Below are 19,516 nucleotides of genomic sequence, written 5' to 3' on the forward strand. Positions count from 1 at the left end.
GATTGGGAAATATAGCTTTTTTTTCCCCCCATCACTATTTTCTCTTCAAGAGAAGTATAAAATGTCAACTCCATAGTCAAAATTACCAATAAATTCTACAGTATAGGTGTGTTAATAAGAGATGCTTGTGCTGCATCTTCATTGTCAGGAGACAGAGAGAAGAATTGTTTGAGGAGTTCAGTCCAGCATAATAGGAAGTAATAGGATGAAATTGAGCAAAAAAAGAAATTTATGTTGCACATCAGGAAAAATTTCCAAACAATCAAGTCAATTACAATCTGTGAAGGACTCTCAAGGGAATCTCAATCCTTCTAACCCCTACTCTAGAGAATATGTCCTAGTAGTCTATATAGAAAATAGGAATACTGGGAGATGAATGTGCTCATTTGGGGATAAATTGTGTCTAAATATGGGTGCACCCAAAATCTCTTCAGAGTGAAGGAGGATTAACTTCTCAAATGACAAATGGGTGTTGTCTGTTTGCTGGTGGTGTTCATAGCTTTGCACAGTAAGTAGAATGAGCCCAAGCTAATAACATACCGCTGCCTTGGGGAGCTGATGTTATGCAGATGCAGTGGTTATTTAGCAGATGTCTTCTGATCCTGCAGGACACTCTATTTGACAGCACTTGGAGTGTTCAGTATGAAAAGTGAATTTTCATATCCTAATGCAAAGATAAATACCCGTCTGGGTCAGAATTAGTTGAAAGATTGCTGAAGTCATTGGGACTCTTGACTTAAAGAAGTTCTGGGGACCTGCTATTCCATGCACAGAGAAATCTGAATGGCCCCAGGGAATCTGAAGTGTGAGTAGGAGACAAGAAGCACAAATGGAGATCAAAGACTCAGAAGGGGAGTGAAGAACAAGAGACAAGGGCAGAGCTTAAAAGAGAAGTAGAGAAAGGAGAGGTGAATAAAGCTTTGAATATGAGATGGAGAATTTGAAATTCTGCTTTGAAAGCATGCAAGTTTGTGAATACAGGTCTATTGCCACAAAGTGGTTTTTGCAAATCTCTGTCACCCTCCTTAACCCATATTTGTTTTGATAAGAGAGTACCAAGATCATGGAGAAGAGGCTATTCATAGTGTCTAAAACCCTGTTTCTCAGTCCACTATGTGGAATTTTTTTGGCATTGCTAATATATGTAAATTCTTCTGAGAGGAATGGGAATCTGTGTGTTGCCATGTTTTCTTTTCCAGTTATTAGGGTTTGGTGTGTGTTAGTTTTTTGCATCCAACAAAGGGTGACTGTAGAATCAGATGAAAGAGCAGCTCAGCATTTATATTCAAGGATTTAAAAGAGATAAGCTCTTCCCACGTGAAATAAAAAAGAAAAAAATTTATCCTAGTACCTAATGGCTTTCACACATTTTTTTTCTTTTCAGTGTAGTTTGGCCTTTCATCCGAAGCTGGCTGATGAGTGGAAGCTGACCCACTTTTACCTAGTAGCCCGCATTAATGTGCTTTTGTGGAAGCCAATTATGATGCCAGCATTGCACTGTAGAGTATTCCCAGCAGCACCACAGAATCATAACAACAGCACAAAATCTCCTTTTAAGGTAGTTGCCAATTTTGTGCACAAGGAAGAGAAAAGATAAACATTTGATAAACATGCAATACCTGCAGCAGTGCTGATTGCTATAGGGAATCTGTGCCTTACATGTAAGAACTCCCCAAAATGATAAGATAGTAATTTTTTCTTTAGCAGGACCTGGCATAGTACAATAATACTATTAACTCCTGAAGAGAAATAGTTGCTTCATTTCACATTATTTCCTTTTCAAATACGTTTTCTTTTCAAAGCTTTATTTACGTGCAAATCTGATACAAGTAGAAATTGCCTTTAAATAGCATTAGAAGTATCATTTTATATGACAGTTTTCACAGAACATTCAAAATGCAAATGTTTGCACTTTGTTTCTTTCAGGTGTTCTGCAAATGAAAGGTTTGACATAGTCGTCCCTCCAATCGCTTTGTACCATACCAGGATCATGAAGGGCTACTCTCTTTATCTCTTTATCTCTTTTTATGTAACTGGCCTGAAGATACCATAAGTAAAAGCACATCCTTTACTTGCTTGGTGTCCCCAGTTCTCTCACATAACATGGCATACTAGTGATGAAAACTATTCTGATCAGTGTGTGCCTTCCTTGGCAGTTCAGAAAAGGCACCTCTACATCATATTCCTGATTCCACCACAATCATTATTGGCCTTTTCTTAATGCCAAGGGAGGAGCAATAGAAAAAAAATTGCTTCTGTTTTCTCCTTTTTCTGAGGCCACTGTACTTGAGGTTGTATCAACCAGACCTAGGAAACAGTGTCAGGTTTTGGAAGGAATCTTTTTTAAAATTAGATCCAAAACTTTCTTCCCCTCTTTTGTGGTTTATTGGTACTTTTGTTGCTAGCAGAGATACACTGAGGTTATGAAAGAATTTAAGTTCTCTTGATAAGTGACATATATCAAGCCAGCTAGAGTCCAGATAATTTCAATAGCATTTTTGGCAGATCTTTGGAGTTCCTGAATTTCAGAACAAGTTGCATGTGATCAACTTTCAGGGTCAAATTCTTAATCTGTGATTACAGCAAGAAATGACTTGCTGTTAAATTCATACATTAAAAATTTTGTCCGCCCTGGAACTGATAAAATTAGGAGGCAACAAACCATGATAATTAACATAATGATGATTTATTAAGGCTGTTATCTGAGGATTGCATTCCTTATGAGGAACTGTAATTAACAAAATTGTTTTCCTCCTTGAACTAGAAATAGCCTGTAATGATTTTCAGCCCCTTCATCTCCTCAGCCTCTGCTGGATCTGCTCCAGGAGCTACATGTTTCTCTTGCTCTGAGGAGCCCAGAACTGGGCACATCACTCCAGATGTGCCTCACTAGGGCTGAGTAGAGGGGCAGGATCAGCTCAGGGAACTGACAATGCACTCCGGGACGCCTTTGGCACTCTTGGCCCCCAAGACACACTACTGACTCCTGGACAACTTATTGTCCACCAGGACTCCCCAGGTCCTTCTCCACAGAGCAGATGGTCTGCTGCTCACTAGAAAGCATTTTCAAATGCCAGAATTAACAGTGTTTAAAGCTTCCTAATGGTTAAGAGAGGTTTTCACATTTTTTTTGCAATTCCTGCCCTTTTCTCCTGAGTTTGAAAGCATCCTGTGGAAATGACTGCAGCTGTTAGAGTAATGATATCAACCTAGAGAATTTGCTTTTGGACCTTCAAGCAGACCAAGGATAAGCTGTTGAATACCAGACATATTCACACACGTGCCCATATCTGTTTTAGGGAAAAAAGTAAAGGCTTGAGGTTTTCCTTCCCCTGGTCTCCCACCTGCCCACTGCCCCCTCCATGTACTCTGTGTTTGCTTCTAATGTAATTTAGGTAGATCTGCACTGCAGTCATTCAGCAGTGGGGCCTGTTAATGCATACAATGTGCCCTTCAGCAAAGTCTTTGAGATGTTTTCACTGTAGCTTACAGCTGCACCAAAAACCAAAGGATTTTTTCCAGTTCACCTGGAGGGGAAAAATGAGCATCAGTCTCTTGACAAGTGATGAAAGAAATAGAGAAAAAATATTTTTTGGCCACACATCAGAGTACTTGCAGTAATTCTCGTCATGGCATTGAACTTGCCCTCTGTTGAAACTTAATTTTTCATGTATTAAAATGTACCTAGAGCATAGAGCTCTACTGAGCAGAAAATGCAGTTTGTTTATATATTTTCAAAAATAATGTTCAAATGAAATGGGAAACAGCAACAAACATTTTTTACATCTCTTTTAGTTGTGAAAGAAAGCATTGCTTATTCTAGTAAAACAACTTTTAGTTCAAACCTCAGTCTGTATTTACATCAATCAGTGTTAGGCATTTATAAAAGTAAGAGAGGAATTTATTCTTCAGATATTAATTTGTTATTGAATCTAGGTAAATATGTACTGCTTTATAGATGAAGATAGTCATGCAAAGATCTTATTGTCAGTATCTCTCCTTGATTTCCTGATTCATTGTGCTGTAAGTTAAGCTGAATTTATTTGTATCAGAGCAAGGCTTGGGCTGTACAGGAGGCTGAACACAGGTACAGCTCAGGAGACCTGGCATCCAGGTGTCTGAGGAAATCAGTGGGCACACCATAAAATGGATCCTTTTAAATGAGAGGTTCTGCCACAGTGATAGGCAAATGTGCTGTAACTGGCCACTTCACTTTTGACTCCTATTAAAGTCTGATAATAAAAGCACAGTGATCTTGTTTTCTTACTTTGCTGTCCTGCAAACAATGGAGTAAATGTCAATAGAAAATATATGCTTTGTTGTCCCAGCCTTTGCACACCTTGCTGTGCAAACTGAAGTGGCTGAGTCTCCCTCATAGAGCTGCAGGCTGCTGTAAAATATCATCTTCCCTGGAAGATGCTGCTGTTTTTACTTCTTTTATTTGGAAAATTCTAAATATTCCAGTGAGTCCTGGAGGAACTGGCTTACAGGACTTTTTAATAGGGAAGAAGAGGAACGCTTCTCAAGACTCAACAAGAAGCTGAGTGTTTCTGAGAAACTTTTTTAAAGCAGTAGCAACTGCTACTGTAAGGGTTTTTTTATGTGTCTCTAAGCCTCTGTAGCTAGCAAAGTGTTAATAAATTAAGGAGTAGGCAAAATAATTTTGTGATGTACCAGGGAAGTGAGTAGAACTTCTGTGCCAGGTGAAGGCAGCTAAACTCCCTTGCCCTTGGTACAGCTCTGACAGCAGCACAAAGGAACTGCGAGCAAGTTACTTCAAGGTTTTGAGTATCAGAGTGAACTGGAGATGGGAGACATCTAGTATTTTCTCTAGTTTGAGTGCGAGAGGGAGGGGTTTCTCACTTCAGACATCCAGTGCAGCTTACCCTTACAAGTCAAGCCCAAGTGTGTTGACGGGGAAAAAGCTATTAAGAAAACCACTCAAGGTGGAGATAAACTCATGCAGCTGAGGACTTCCACAGCTGATCTGACCCTTTGAAAGGTCATTGAAGAGAAACAGGTGCTTTTGCAGAGCAATTCTGGAAAACACTTCATCCCTGGAGGAGTTCAAGGACAGGCTGGATAGAGCTCTGAACTACCCGATCTAGTTAAAAGTGTCCCCCTGCATATGGCAGGGGAGTGGAATGAGATGGTCTTTGAGGTCCCTTCCAACCCAAGCCAGTATATGATTCTATCTGGAGAACTTGCGTAAACCTGGAAGGTTTTGGTCCCACTGTGCTGAGAGTTATTATATAATAAGACTCTCAGGATTAGGATATGGCTTGAATGTCCTTGGTTTATGCTGCAGTTATGCTTCTGAAAGTTGTCACTTGCCACTTTCATGTTTTCGGCTGTAGTATTGATTTTTGAAAGAAATTTAAATTGTCCTGCTTCCAAGAGGCAAAATCAGAAACAAATGTGATGGTGTTCTGAAGAGTTGCTGTTTTGTCTGAAAACAGAAGATTACAAAAATCTGGTTTGATAATAGGTGATAGATGACCCCCATTTTACTACAAGGAATATCTGATAAATTGCTGAAGCTGGCATGAGACAGACCATAGTTGGGACAGATTCTTTAATAACCAAATTTTTCTTCCAGAAATGGCAGTGTGTGGAAGATGCCAGTGGAAAACTGAAGCTGCACAAGTGCAAGGGAATGGCAGACTTGGCAGCTACAAGCAAAGGCACCTCCAATATTTTGCCCAAGTATTACAACAGGAATAGCGAAGACTGCAATTGTGAAGAGAATGAATACAAGCTGAGCCACATCAGACAGAGAAAGAAACTCTTCTCCAAGAAAAGTAAGCAAACCCACTGCATCTTCTGTCTCTGCCTTAGAAAGCTGTTGTTTGCTAACTCACATAATTGTCTTGGCAATCATAGGCATTGAATTGTGTTAGCATATTTCCTGTGTATCTCAACTATGAACAGCATGTCTCATATTGGACAATCAGAGTTGAGAATATCTGGCTGTAGGAAGAATGTTTCGTTCTGGGAAATGCAGTGCCCATGCTGAAAAGGCGAATTGCACACAGGGACATAGCCTGTGGAACGTGAACAGTGTTATACAGCAAATACTTCAACTTTCAGTAGCTCCTGCAGTGTTTGGAGCTGTTACTTCAGTAATTTATTTTCAATAAGGATGTGTGTACTTTGTCCTTGAAGCTGCTTGCTTCTAACATCCTTTTCTTCTGCTCAGTCAGCAGAGACTAGGCTGACTTTTAATCAGACATAACAGCCAAAGGGGATGACTGTTACTGGCTTCCTTGGCACAGATTAGTGCTTTTTCAGAAAGCCCATTTTACTGACTCTGTTAAATCTTAGTCAGACTAACATCTATATTTGAAGTATATAGTTTAATTATAGATTAGAGGTAAATGGCAATACGGAATTATTAGTTACTTGTAATGTTTCTTTTGTCTCACTCCACAAATACAGAGCTTTAATTATTTAGCAGATTAGTCTTTTTATATAATGACACAAACTTGAAACACAGAGTTTAAATTTATTTTCTCCCATTATATTCATCTTGCAAGCTGATTAGTAGTTACTAAGCAAATTCTGAGATGAAAAAAAAAAATTAGTGGTTCCATCAACTATACTTGATGTTTAAATATGTGCTACAGCCGACAATCTGTAAAGAACACTAGAATTTGTACTTACTTAACTATTTTTTAAGTCACAGAAGGAAGTTAAGTCATGGGGAGTCAACAGCAGTAGATGGAAGGCACTTAATGAGGACAGGAAAACAATTAAAGTGAGGGCAACATAATGCTATCTGATAACACTTACTTAAGTATTTCTCATTGTTGCTTTCTAAACATTAACTAATTTTCACAACATCCAAAGGAGGTGGTTAAGTGTATAGTTACCTTTAGTTTGTGTATGTAGGAAGTTGAGTTAAAAAAAAAGTGAAACTTGATGCTGCCTTCTCACAGAGGGATCAGAATGGTGTTTTTCCCTGTGAGATGAGACAGAGTTTGTACTACACCCTTCAGTTCATTAGCCTCATTGAACCTTAAGGCATAAACTTCAGCAACATAAAACAGGATCTTGACAATCACATTGCCATTGCTTGTGTCTAAAGTAAAGTATTTGCCTGCACAGATGCTTTCTTTTTCCCTCTTCCCACATCCAGTGTGTGCTATACAGGGAAGAGGTTAGCTTGGACCTATTGACAGAGACCTTTTCATTGGCATTGGCTATTCTACATGCACTTATCTAATAAATCACACACCAAATGCAAGTGAGCCCAAAGCAGTACAAGTTAAGGTGACATACCAAGGTTTTTCTAAACAGCTTATGTGGAAAGCTGTTAGTTAAGACAGTGACTTGGATACTCATGATGTGTGTTTGGGTTTTTATGACCTGTTCTGTGAGACTTGGGATAAAGTGTGGTCTGTGCTGGGTTGCATAATTGTTAGGGCACCTTTGGGGTCTGCTACTCGGAATTTGATGAGTGCATGAGATTACATTGTGCCCTGCTTAAATGCCAGTAAATGCTATTCATTAGTTTGAACCACTGCCAAACAGAAAATAGAAGTTTCTAACTGAATTAAGGGTCGCATCCACATTAATGCAGTAGTTTCAAGCAGTAGCAAAGTTTTGAAAGAAATGCCCTGATCATTCATTTCTGTTGTGCACAACAGAAATAGATTTGCAAAAAGTCATTTTATTGGATTCCAAACTACAGTCATTTGCAGAAACGCAGAATGGATGCCCTGTATCTAGGGTGCATCAAGCATGTTGTAAACCCTAATAGGGTATAAGGATTGGTCTTTCAGAAAGATTTAAAGCAGTTACATATAGTGAGAACGGATGGTCTAAAAGACTAGACTAAATTGCTGGTACAGAGGCTGGAGCACCAGACATTTTGATAAAATAATTACTTTCTAGCATAGGCATGGTTTAGAATGCATTTTCAGGTGCACCAGTGCATTTAGCAGGCAACAGTGTTTTCTAAATTGAGTAAAGTCAGTTTCACAACTGGGCCATGTCATGTATGTGCCACTTGCACAATGTAAAAATACATAACTTGACTGCAAAGCACTTAAGTGCCAGAAACCCATAAACATGAATATTTGGTGTGTCTGGGTTTAAGTGTCTGGAATGTTTGCATTTTTGTCCTCTTTATTTCTTTAGTATGCTCTTATTTTTATAAGAAAGATCAAACAGAGCTTTGCAGTGGGTGGAAAGTTTAAATAATGAGCTCTCAAAATCTTTAGCTGTGTTGTGGCCTATTGTGTTTTTCTTGCTGTGGATTTGATCTCTTCTTCCTGTAATGAGTGAGTGTATGTGATTAAAGGAATTCTTTAGCTGCATGTAGGAAAATGATGATAGGCCACACTGAATAGTAAAGAAACAGAAGTGTGTACAAAGAGGCTAGTGCATTTTTATTCAAATTTCCCTGACATTCATTTTACTTTTGAGGTGGTATCAATGCTGGACCAAAATGACATTTTTATTAAAACAAAAAGGCCGTTACTTTACAGATAATGCATTTGAAGTATGATTTTGCATCTGAAGTACAATTTTCTGAGAATGGGATATAAGAAAGTACCTCTAAACTTAATCCATATTTCTAGACACTAGAGATATTTTTTTGTATTTAGAGTGCCCAGTTATACTTTGTTATCCAAAAAAAAAAAAAAAAAAAAAAAGCTCTTTTGTGTACCAAATGCAAAATACATAGACATTAGTGGAAAACGGTTCCTTTCAGGTTCCAGAGAAGACAAACATGCTGGTCAAGTGGTGCAACACCAGCCAGATTATTTGGGCTCTGAAAGTAGTTGGCTTTCTTGGCTTAAATTGCTCTGGACTCCATTTTGCAACTCAATTTTGAGGTTGAAACTTCTTAGCAATGTCATCTCTAAGACAGCTGGTTTCTCTAGTAGTTGAGGAAGAGAGGCATCAGATTCAGAGAGCTTACCAAAGCCAGACTTTAGTAACCTGAAGAAGGGAGCATAGATGTTTTGGCCAAATATTTAACAGCCCTGGACTGACTATTTGTAGGCTGTGTACAGAGATTGGAGAGTAGAACCTGGGGCAGGATTGACTAATAAGTAATTAAATATTAGTATTTATGCCTGCAGCCCACTTAGCAGATGGGAGCACACAGTACAAATGAATATTGATCTTATTAAATATTTTAACTACTTCAGAATTTGATACTAATCACAGCACTGAATCAGCACTGTGGGTAACGTGTTAGGATAAAGCAATAGAAGCAGTCCTTCATGAGGTGCCTCACTCCACACCAATTAGTTAGTGCTAAGGCTGTGTTAGTTTGGCTGCAAAGGGAGGAGTAACCTGGCTCCTCACTGTTCAGGGACATGGAGTTGATGGTTCCCTGGGGCTATCTACTGAGGTCCAGCACGCTGCATTAGTGTATTAGACTTGGAAGGAAGATTACTTGTTAGTTGGCTGAGCTGAACAAGATAAACTGAAGGGATGATTAAAGAAATGAGAGTTTATACTTTAAATCTCATTGGTAGGGTGTAGCTTTTTAGAACTTCTTCCTACCTTGGAAAAGATGGGCATTTCCGTCTCATTTATTCAAACATTTCCCGAGTGGGTGCCTGAAATAGGGCAAGTCTTTTGTGGCTTTTTTTATCCCTTCAGTTGTGACTCACCTGGCTTAATATCGTCAGTAAACTTTGAACTACACATGGAAAATGTGCAAAGCCAGCCAATTCAGCTGGTAGTCTGCTTTCTGTGTGTGGCTCTGACAAAAATATCATGCTTGGCCCAGTTTCAGGTGGGAGGAGATGTTTATTCTGCTTCCCACAGGCTGCAAAATTACTTTTGAGACTCTGCAATCTATCTGAAATTAATGTAAGGCTTATTGAAAAAAGTCATTGTGCATTACTGCCACAGCAAGACAGTTAAGGTTCTTTTTTGTCAGTTTTGGTTGTTCAACCTCCAGCTCCATATTTTCTTTTCCCCCTGCTTGTTTTACTGGAGAGATTATCCCATTGAATAAGCTGGCCTTTCTGCGGAGCTTGGGATTGCAAGAAGAATCCGTCTTCTCATTTGGTATATTGGTTGAATTTTGCCTTTATCAGATTGCAGAGGGAAGTCCCATCTCCTGAGCTATGCTGTGTGTTTCATTCTCTTTAAATGATAAGTGACCAAAGGATCCAAGGGACCCAGTTGTTTCCAGTAATGACTGTGGTAACTCCAAGCCTCGTATACAGAGTAAAGGCTCAGGCTCCCCTAGGGTAGGGAGCACAAGACAGTCTGTACCTAGGTTGTACTTTTTTCTCAAGGAATGAGATGATTGTGCCTAATGAGTGACTCTCAGCAGTCACTGGTGGTGAGCAGGAAATAGTCAGAGATGGACCCCATCATACAGCAGGGAAGTTTAAATATGGATTTAGATTTCATACCTATGTTCTCTTTTTGCCATTCCAGACCAAACAGAAGAGGAGTTCTGGGGATTTGGCTGGAACAGAGAACTCTGGAAAATAGTAATAGGGAAAAGATCAATGAGAATCTCGTACTGCACAGTGGCAATTCATAAGAAATGTTTCATTTTGCTTTTGAGCTGCAAATGCAGAAGCAAAGTTTGAGGGAGTACATAGCACTGGAAGGTGGTGCTTCACTGAGAAACTGACTGTCTGGCCTGCACATCAGGGAAAGAATTGCAAAGAAAATAATTGCGTGTGGATAAAAATGAAGATTCGAGTATTAATCCCTTCCAAAAAAATCATGGATCTAGCCCTAGCCTTGAAGAATAGAACTGGGAAAAGGCTCAGGCTGAGCACTGGGAATACTGGGACAACTTCAATAATGTGTTGCAGGAATCCAGCAGGGAAGAATTGTATGGTGGGCAGCAGAAAAGCACAGAGGACTGGTCCCTGAGAGTCGCTGGTGGCCTGGCTGTCACGACTGTCACAGTTGGTGGTTAAGGTGTGACTGCCATCTGGTGATTGTGGGGGAAGAGCAAGCATTCATCCGAATGAGCTATTTGTTCTCACTGGTGCTGGACTAGAGCATTTTTTTCCCCTTTGCCATTCTTTTGTGTTTGCCTTGTACTCGCCCTCTCATGCTCTGAGGTATCCATCCACCAAGCCGTACTTCCGTCCATGCCAAAGTTAAGGAAGCAGCAGCTCACAGGACAACTGCAACAAACACTGCCATCCAGTTAATTCCAAACAGCACAGTATGGGCTGGGGTTTTTCCTTCCAAGAGCCACAAAGAGGAGCAAATTGTAACATGCTCTTTCTGCCGCTCTTCCTCTCTTTCCGTGCAGAATTCAAACCAAGCTATGTCCGGAATCGCTCTATCCGTTCTCTGTCTGTTGAGCTGGATGGAGCTGCCCATCACCTGCTTTTAGAGGATGGATACCAGCCCATCTTACCAAGGAACATCAGCAAGCGGCACAAGGTGCAGAGGGCTGTTCTCCACGAGGAGGAAGATAGGGACATGGGGGAATATAGTGGCACTGGTAGCATTGCAGAGTACACAGCCCCTAATCTGATCAAAGTGACCCACCGGTAAGTGCACATGGTAGGTTTTTAAAAGCTTTTGCTCCTTAAGTGACTGCTTTTTTCATAAATGTGTGGGTTGAAGTGTGCTAAGCATGTAGCATCCCTTTTGGATACCCAGTCTAGCTTCACTAAAATTCTTATTCCCGTGTGTACAATAGTCTCCAGTTTTGTTTTAGTTTTGTCAGTGCAGAGGGGCATGAAGCTCCTGAAGAGCTGCAGCAGTGCTTTTGTCTTCTGCATTGGGTGGACACAGTAGCCACTCATCAGTGCATATGTTTCCAGTGAGAACAAGCAAAACTGTTGGCAACAGGGGTGTTAAACCTACATGAAACCAGGAGAGGCCTTACTCCTGGAAGTCAGTGTGCAGTGGGGTAACCTGACCTGGCTGGAGACTGAAGGCCCTGACTGGAGCTTGGTTTTGCAACGCTGGTTGCTTAGTGCAGAGTTTTCTGTAATCAGTGCTAGGAGAAGAGAATCTGTATTATGAATAAAGCTGGATGGACCAGGAGCACTGGGAAATGGAACATACTGAGAGAGAGGGGAGGCAATTGTCTGACCACTCTAACAGCTAAAAATCATTTCCTTGGTGGTGAATCTAGGGACTGATAATGTCTCTTCAATTAATTTGGTCACCATTTCCGTTTGTGAGTTATCAGAAAATCCACCAATCATTATTGATTACATGCTTTATATTGTTTAATGACTAGCTCATGTAAATATGCAGGAGCCAGATAGCTGCTGTTAATATCTGTGTTTTCCATTTGACTTCTGCTCACAGAAATTAATTAGAAACTCACCAGTATGAGGAAATGTAGGCATCAGAGAATTGTGCCCTCTTATCCCAGCTGTCATGAATATTCAGGACCCATTGATTTTTTCTTCTGGAACAAATTGAATTTACTTTTCCTGCCTTATTGCGTGAATCTCAGATTTCTACAAGGAACTGTAGGAAGGTTGTACATTCTTCATGAGCCTTTCCTAGCAGAAAAGAAGGCTGTGGGACATCATACATGAGGTGGTTTAAAGAAAATCAAGGAGCACTGCAAATATTCAGCTTTAATTTAAACAAGCATTCAGAAATGACTGCATTGTATTCAACCCCTAATAAATTTTGCAGGCAAATCTGTCAAGTGGTGATTTTTTGCTTTCTTCTTTATTAAATAATTTTAAAAACTGGATTTCACTAGAAGTTAGTGAAACATAAAGATTTTATATTGTCAGAGGGTGTTTTGCTTTCAAAGTGAAGGAGATACCCTTGAAAGATTTTATTACTTTTGTAGAAAATAGTAAAACTTCCTTGCTTCTGGTTTGGTTTTTGAGTTTCTTCTCTTTTCTTTATGGTGTAGTAATACATCTTACCTTGCTCCTACCCCTGCATCACTTAATTATGCATTGGGAAATTGCTTCTGAGTAATGCTTTCAATGCTTGCTAGTTAGTAATGATTATTTATGCAGAAAGTCTTATGAATAAACAAGAATTCTGTGTACATAGAGAAATGAAACAGTCAACAGGTTCTGCTTGATAGAAATATTCTCACTGGATTTTTCTACTTAAAAATTTCTATGGCAGCTCAAACCCAGACTTCCTTCCTGGTTCAGAACACCCTTATGTTTTCTTGAATGAACATTGTTTTTTGAACACTGCATGTTATTTCCAGCCCATGGTCTCATTTGTCCTGGAGCTGTGTTATTAAAAGCAGCTGTTTGCATTGCTCTGTGTGTGTATTCACTGTAATAAACACTCTTTGCTTTTCCATGCCAAGGTGCTATATCCTGGAGAATGATACAGTTCAGTGTGACACAGATCTGTACAGGTCACTGCAAGCTTGGAAGGACCATAAACTTCATATTGACCATGAGGTCAGTGATGTTTTCAGCGTGTGTTTTTAGCGTTGTTTTCTGTGGGCTGATAGGATCTTGCTGACTATCTGTGTCTGCCCCATGGCGTCTGTTTCCCTCCGTGAAACCTTCTGAATTTGCTGGCTGATTTCCGAATAGACATTTCAGAAATAAAGAAGTTATTACAAGTTTTTGAAGACAAGATGCTGACTGGAGGAGAGAATTGCAACTGAAAGCACAGCTGAGACATGTCATATGCCTTATGAGACAAATAAGTCTTAAAGCTGTCCCCATCCTAGGAAAAAAGTAATCTGGATCTTTGTACCGTCTTAGTAGTCCTGTTCCGCAGTGGGGAACCTCTCAAAACATAGTCCTTCAGTATCAAATATAAAGGCCCAAGGAAAAGTGAGCTTCATTAGTTTTGGTGCTTCTAGAATTAATTTCTTTCACTTGCTACTGCTTTTCTTAACCTTGCACCTTGGAATTGCATTTTTTCATAGGATTGTGTATATGGAGAACCTGGAGGTAATTTGCTCTATGAAATTTGCCAGTAAAACTTTGTCTGACATTTTTGCCACTATTATTAGCTCAAACCCTTCATGTGTATTGTGCATGAAAGAGGGTCTAAGGACTAGATAAGGATGGAACAAATGCCAGAGAAGCATGAAGGATGGACGTCCTGTAAACTCTCACCAAATTACATAAATTCACAGTAAAGTTCTATATAAGAACTTCTTGGTCCCCTTTTATTGTAAAGATTGACACATAGGGCAAATACTTAAAAACTTACTTAGTCTGCTAAGATTAAAAAAGGGCAATTTTAATATTACCACAGTCCTGTAATTGTTTTTTCTTCAGAAAATGTAGCTAATATGGAGTGTCGAAGAAAATAAGAACACACTTCTGCCCAACCGTGTTCCTGATTTAGGGTCACATGGCTGGGTTCTTTGTCCGTTTTCCTTGAACACTCTGTCCTGTCTCTGCTTCAACAGTCATGAGCTTCTAGTACACCTATGGTCACTGATGGCTAATGGTAGTTCTGCAGAGACTGTTGTTCACATTAGATTGCTTTGATTTTTCTGCTGTGTAGAGCCTGCAATACCCGAGTGGAAATGGGCCATGCTGTATGTAAGCCAGACTTGAGAAAAAGCAGGAGTGTCATTTAGTGAAAAAAAAAGGCAGTTAAAAATAAACCTCATGGGTGGCACAGTCAACTGCTGATTGCTATCCCATGTGTCCAGACACTGCTAAAACCTGCTCTGCAAAGTGACGGAACCTTGCTGCTTTGCTTTTTCGAAACCTCTGAGGAGGGGATTTCAGATCACTCCTGCCCCATCCCCTTCCCAGTGCCCCAGCATGCTGAAATTTATTTATTTTGTTTTCCTTTGAGCAGCCTTTCTCCCCTTGCAAATGTGCTGTAGAGCACAAGAGGCAAAATCGGAGCAGCTGCAGGAGTGTCTGTCTACCTGCAACTGTGCGTCCCCCCATTCCTGCAGCACTGCATTCCACTTGCAGAGTCAAGAATCAGAGCAGGCAAACTGAGCCAGCTTCCTCCTGCAGTAGTTTCCTTCTGGAAAGCTAGATAATTTGAAAATGCTTGTTAGTGGTGAGAGCCACGGAAGGTACTGAAGAGGAAGCTCTTGGTGACAGTAGAATGAGTTTGAGAAGGTTAGAATAGCACTAAATCATGCTGGTTTTTTTCAAACACTGTGCCTTTTTTTTTTTTTTTTTAGATTGAAACTTTGCAAAATAAAATAAAAAACCTGAGGGAGGTGAGAGGTCATCTAAAGAAGAAGCGACCAGAAGAGTGTGATTGTAACAAGCTAAGGTATTTTTTTGTGTATTTCTGAATAATTATTTGTAGTGTGCAACTGTAACTGATTTATGTCCTCACAGGAGAGATTAGGATCTGGTTTGTTCAGTGGTTGTGTGCTGACTGTACTCCTGTATATACATTCAGGGGAAGTTAGGCTGCTGCACATGGCCCACTGCCTGCCAGGCAGGAGTTTAGCTGGACAATCGAGCTCTTGCTCTGCAAATAAGCACAACAGAAAATCCTCCAAAATCCAAAGGTAACCCAAACAGAATTTGCCCCTGAGAAAAGCTGTTCAGAAAGAGACCCAGGAGCACCTTCTCCTGCTCATGGTGATGACAGAGCCAGCTCGGAGGAATTGCTGAGAGTACTGCAGCCACAGTGGCAGAATGGTATGAGTATGACCAAAAAAAAAAGAAAGCTGTATCTGAATGGAGTCAAAACTACAAGGCAGCTGTGCTTTAGCTGTGGCTAAAGCACCTGTTACCAAGTAGACTCTGTGAGAGGGTGTGGATTAAACTGCTCTGTCTTATTGGTGTCACAGAATGTCTTTTTGAACATAAAGCTTAAAACCTCAGAGGTGCAACTTACTCTACAGATATGATGTTTATAATTGTTGTGGACTGTGGATGTGGCCAGTGTGGATCCTGCAACATAGTTTCAGCAGCAGATCCACTAAAATACGGAGATCATAAATTTCCTGGGTTATGGGAGCCCATGTCAATAACTGCTTAAGATGTATCATTCTAGATAGTAAACAGACAGAAAGTTTATATTGGTTTATAATCCACTGCTTTCAAAAGTGATTGAGTTTACTTAATATGCACTGTAAAGATGAAGTTATTTTTGGTGAATGTTTTATAGAAAATGTAAAAAAAATGTTTCTTTTCAGAGTGATATAGGGTACACTTATATTTGTGCATAACATTATTGAGATGACTAATCCCACTGAAATCAAAGAAATTAATCATCTGAGTTACATATGGTCAAGTGTTTCCATTGCAATTGCTTTGATTTAGCATTTACAATTAGTTGATGAAATGCCCAGCATCTGTGCAAGATTAAAAATTTGTCTGAAGAAGATAGTTCTTAAATAATCTTACTTTTTTAATTTGTTATACTGATTAAACTTATGAAAGCTCCCAAAAGTTTTAAGAATTTAAAAGATTTGTTTCGAAGGAAATTTTAGTCTGCAACTAATTGAATTCAGATGTACTGTTTCGAAAACAACATTTATTAAACTAAGTTTGTGTTTGCTGATTTGTGTATGTAGTAACTGTATCAATAAGAAAATATCACCAGTGACTGAGACTGTTCTTTTTTTTAAACTTTGGTAATTCCACAGAAAGGAAATTTCTGCAAAACACTGTAAGAGTTTCTGGAGAGGCAAAGCAGTAGTAACCCAGCGAGAATGTGTATGTCTGCTTACACTCTGCATATCTCTGAATATATTAGACACTGCTCTTGCTGGGACAGTTCAAGCCATCTTGTTCAAGTTTTTTCCTGGAACTTCCAGCTAGTAATAAAGGAGGACACCCCCACACTCCCTCCCAGCCCTACAAAGTACAGCTGGTATTGAAATTTTTGCATTCAGAAGGAAAATGACAGGAGGGTAGTATAAACTTGTCATTATCAGAACAAGTTAGGGAATACCTCCTTGCAGAAATGTAATTTAATTACACATCTATTTATTCTATGTGCCCCATGTAGGGAAACAACCAGTTAAAACTAAAAGAATAGTAAATTGTAGCTGGATGTGGATATACATTACAATGCAGTGTCACTGTGGACAAAGGATCTGAGGAAGCAGAGACGCAGTGAGGCTGGGAAGTGCCTGATCCAGTTGAGTGAGGTTGCCTTTATTCATCACATACATTAATAAATTGAAGGGAGAAGTGACACTGGATAAAATCTGCCTCAAATCCACTCTGATACTCTTATAAGAACAGGGGCAGTTGTCTTGCTGTTGTTCACCAGCAATGCTGTTTTTATTTTCCAGTTACCATTCAAAACACAAGAGCAAACTGAGACACAAAGGATCCAGTCTTCATCCTTTCAAGTAAGTGAAGGCCTGTTCCTTTGAGAGAGGATGTGCAAAATGTAATATTAATATTAGGTCTGTACACACAGTTACACACTAGGCAATAGTAGTAGTATTCAATTTATCCTGTATTAAAAAAGCATAAACAAGAGACACCTAGGCAAGGAACTAAGCCCATATCAAAATGCTTGTAAATTCTAAGGTCTCTGCTTTTGAAAAAGGCACGCTGCAAACCTCAGGCCTACATGCCCCTTTGGCTGGTTTTTTTTTTTTTTTTTTTTTTTTTTTCAGTGCTATTGAATTGCAGTCATCTCCATTTGTATGAAACACCATTTAATTAAGAAATGTGGATTCTTTCCCTCTGAGTGGTTTATTTTATTAGCTGCTTTGGGGTGTTTTAGCTATGTTCAAGTGTAACAGAGTTTACATGACCCTAACATTTCATGTGTGCAGGAAAGCCCTACAGGAGAAAGACAGGCTGTGGCTGCTGCGAGAGCAGAGACGGAAGAAGAAACTGCGCAAAATGCTTAAGAGAATTAAAAATAATGACACGTGCAGCATGCCTGGTCTGACCTGCTTCACCCATGACAACCAGCACTGGCAAACTGCTCCCCTATGGACACGTAAGAATACTGTAAACTAAGGAATAGGTCAGCAAATTTGGGCTAGAATGGGCTGGGATGTTGGGTTGCTAATAGTTACTGGTTTTATTAGCTCTGTAACCAAAGCCATACAGTCTTCTCTGTAGTAAATAATCTCTGTTTTCAGTGTTGTGGTTATTCTTGCATGAAAGGCAAGGAGGTAAAAAGAACTGCAAATACGCCACAGATATTGAATACTGTACACTGATCTGTAAGACATCTCACCATCTGGAATGTGTCACAACCAGAAAAAGGAACTAGACAAGATGTTACTGTAATTAGTCATGTCATGTGGATTAGGTATGCACAAAACAAGAAGCTGATGCTGGTAGGCATTCTCTGCTTTAGAGCTCAGGAGTGAGAATGAGAGTAACTGTCTATGAAGAAAGTAATACTATAAACAGAAAGTAATTAGCAGTACTAAAGACAGATGCATGTAGGTTATGTCTTTGTAACTCTTCAATTTGCAGTGGGCCCTTTCTGTGCCTGTACCAGTGCCAACAACAACACGTACTGGTGTTTGAGGACAATCAACGAGACCCACAACTTCCTGTTCTGTGAATTTGCTACTGGATTTTTGGAGTATTTTGATCTCAATACCGATCCATATCAGGTATCTGATCACAGACCTTGAGATCACAGCTCAAGCAATACATCATTGTTACCTGTCAACAATAAATTGAAATCGTGCAGTATTGCTGCAGGATGAAGTTAAGGCCTGTGTCATTTAAACTAGTATAACAGGGCTCTTTCCTGTTACAAATAAACCAGCTGTATTCCAAAAGTTACCAAATTACAGAGCAGTAGTTACTAATAAGAACCTTCTGTTTATTGCAGCTAATTAATGCAGTGAATACGCTTGACAGAGATGTTCTTAATCAACTGCATGTCCAGCTCATGGAACTCAGAAGTTGCAGAGGGTATAAGCAATGCAATCCAAGAACCAGGAACATGGATCTTGGTAAGTGCCTCTTCTATTGCACTCACAAATGCCCCAAAGTACTCTTAACATTATAAAACTTGAATCAGTCAAAAGGATTTTAGGATTTACTTACAATAGTAATGTCCTGCTGAGGGTGATAACTGCATTCTCAGATTTTTGTACATGTTCACTTTGTCTTATGTCATGTTTTCAAGACGAAGAATGACCCTTAGCATAATGATAAATATTGCTGAGGTGCAGGAGAAGACAAGGAAGGAACAATACTCGTGAAAAGGGAGAGAATACCCTAAGAGCCACCATGAAGCTCACAGACCTGAACACCGGTCAGTTCGAGCTGGAAGGGACTTCCAGAGTTCTGCTCCAAACTTCTGCTCAGTGCAGGATCAGATGTGAGGGCATACTAGGTTACTCAAAGGCATCAGGAAATTTGTTAAATTCTTGAGTCTTTATTTACAGGCAATTGTTAGTAACATTGTTAATTTTTCTTCACCTAGGACTTAAAGATGGAAGCTATGAGCAGTACAGGTAAATTTAAAAAAAAAATTACATTATTATTCTTAAGTACTACCTTCATGCTGAAAGAGCAAGTGTAGGATTGGGAACCACATGGAAAGACCTTTCCACCCCACTTGCTTTGAAACATTGGAGCTATTTGTTTCAATGTTACACTGTGTTCTGATCTTAGTAGTCAAAATTCTGGCTGAATTCTTCTTCCTCATCTTTCAGATTGTGGTACTGGTTGTTTTC

General features: G+C 39.6%; 1 protein-coding gene across 5 annotated transcripts in view; it reads left to right on the forward strand.

Annotated features, from left to right (window-relative positions):
* SULF2 (sulfatase 2) overlaps positions 1 to 19,516 on the forward strand; it is an 82,315-nt gene that overhangs the window by 60,843 nt on the left and 1,956 nt on the right. For all 5 annotated transcript variants that reach the window (XM_041478543.1, XM_041478546.1, XM_041478542.1 and 2 more), the window contains 9 exons: positions 5,600 to 5,801; positions 11,255 to 11,498; positions 13,256 to 13,352; positions 15,065 to 15,159; positions 17,144 to 17,203; positions 17,639 to 17,808; positions 18,297 to 18,439; positions 18,664 to 18,787; positions 19,264 to 19,294. In XM_041478543.1, coding sequence (XP_041334477.1) covers positions 5,600 to 5,801; positions 11,255 to 11,498; positions 13,256 to 13,352; positions 15,065 to 15,159; positions 17,144 to 17,203; positions 17,639 to 17,808; positions 18,297 to 18,439; positions 18,664 to 18,787; positions 19,264 to 19,294 — 1,166 coding nt within the window. The remainder of the gene's footprint in view (positions 1 to 5,599; positions 5,802 to 11,254; positions 11,499 to 13,255; positions 13,353 to 15,064; positions 15,160 to 17,143; positions 17,204 to 17,638; positions 17,809 to 18,296; positions 18,440 to 18,663; positions 18,788 to 19,263; positions 19,295 to 19,516) is intronic.

The sequence above is a fragment of the Pyrgilauda ruficollis genome, unplaced genomic scaffold (assembly GCF_017590135.1).
Source record: "Pyrgilauda ruficollis isolate IOZ18807 unplaced genomic scaffold, ASM1759013v1 scaffold45, whole genome shotgun sequence".
Taxonomy (NCBI): Eukaryota; Metazoa; Chordata; class Aves; order Passeriformes; family Passeridae; genus Pyrgilauda; species Pyrgilauda ruficollis.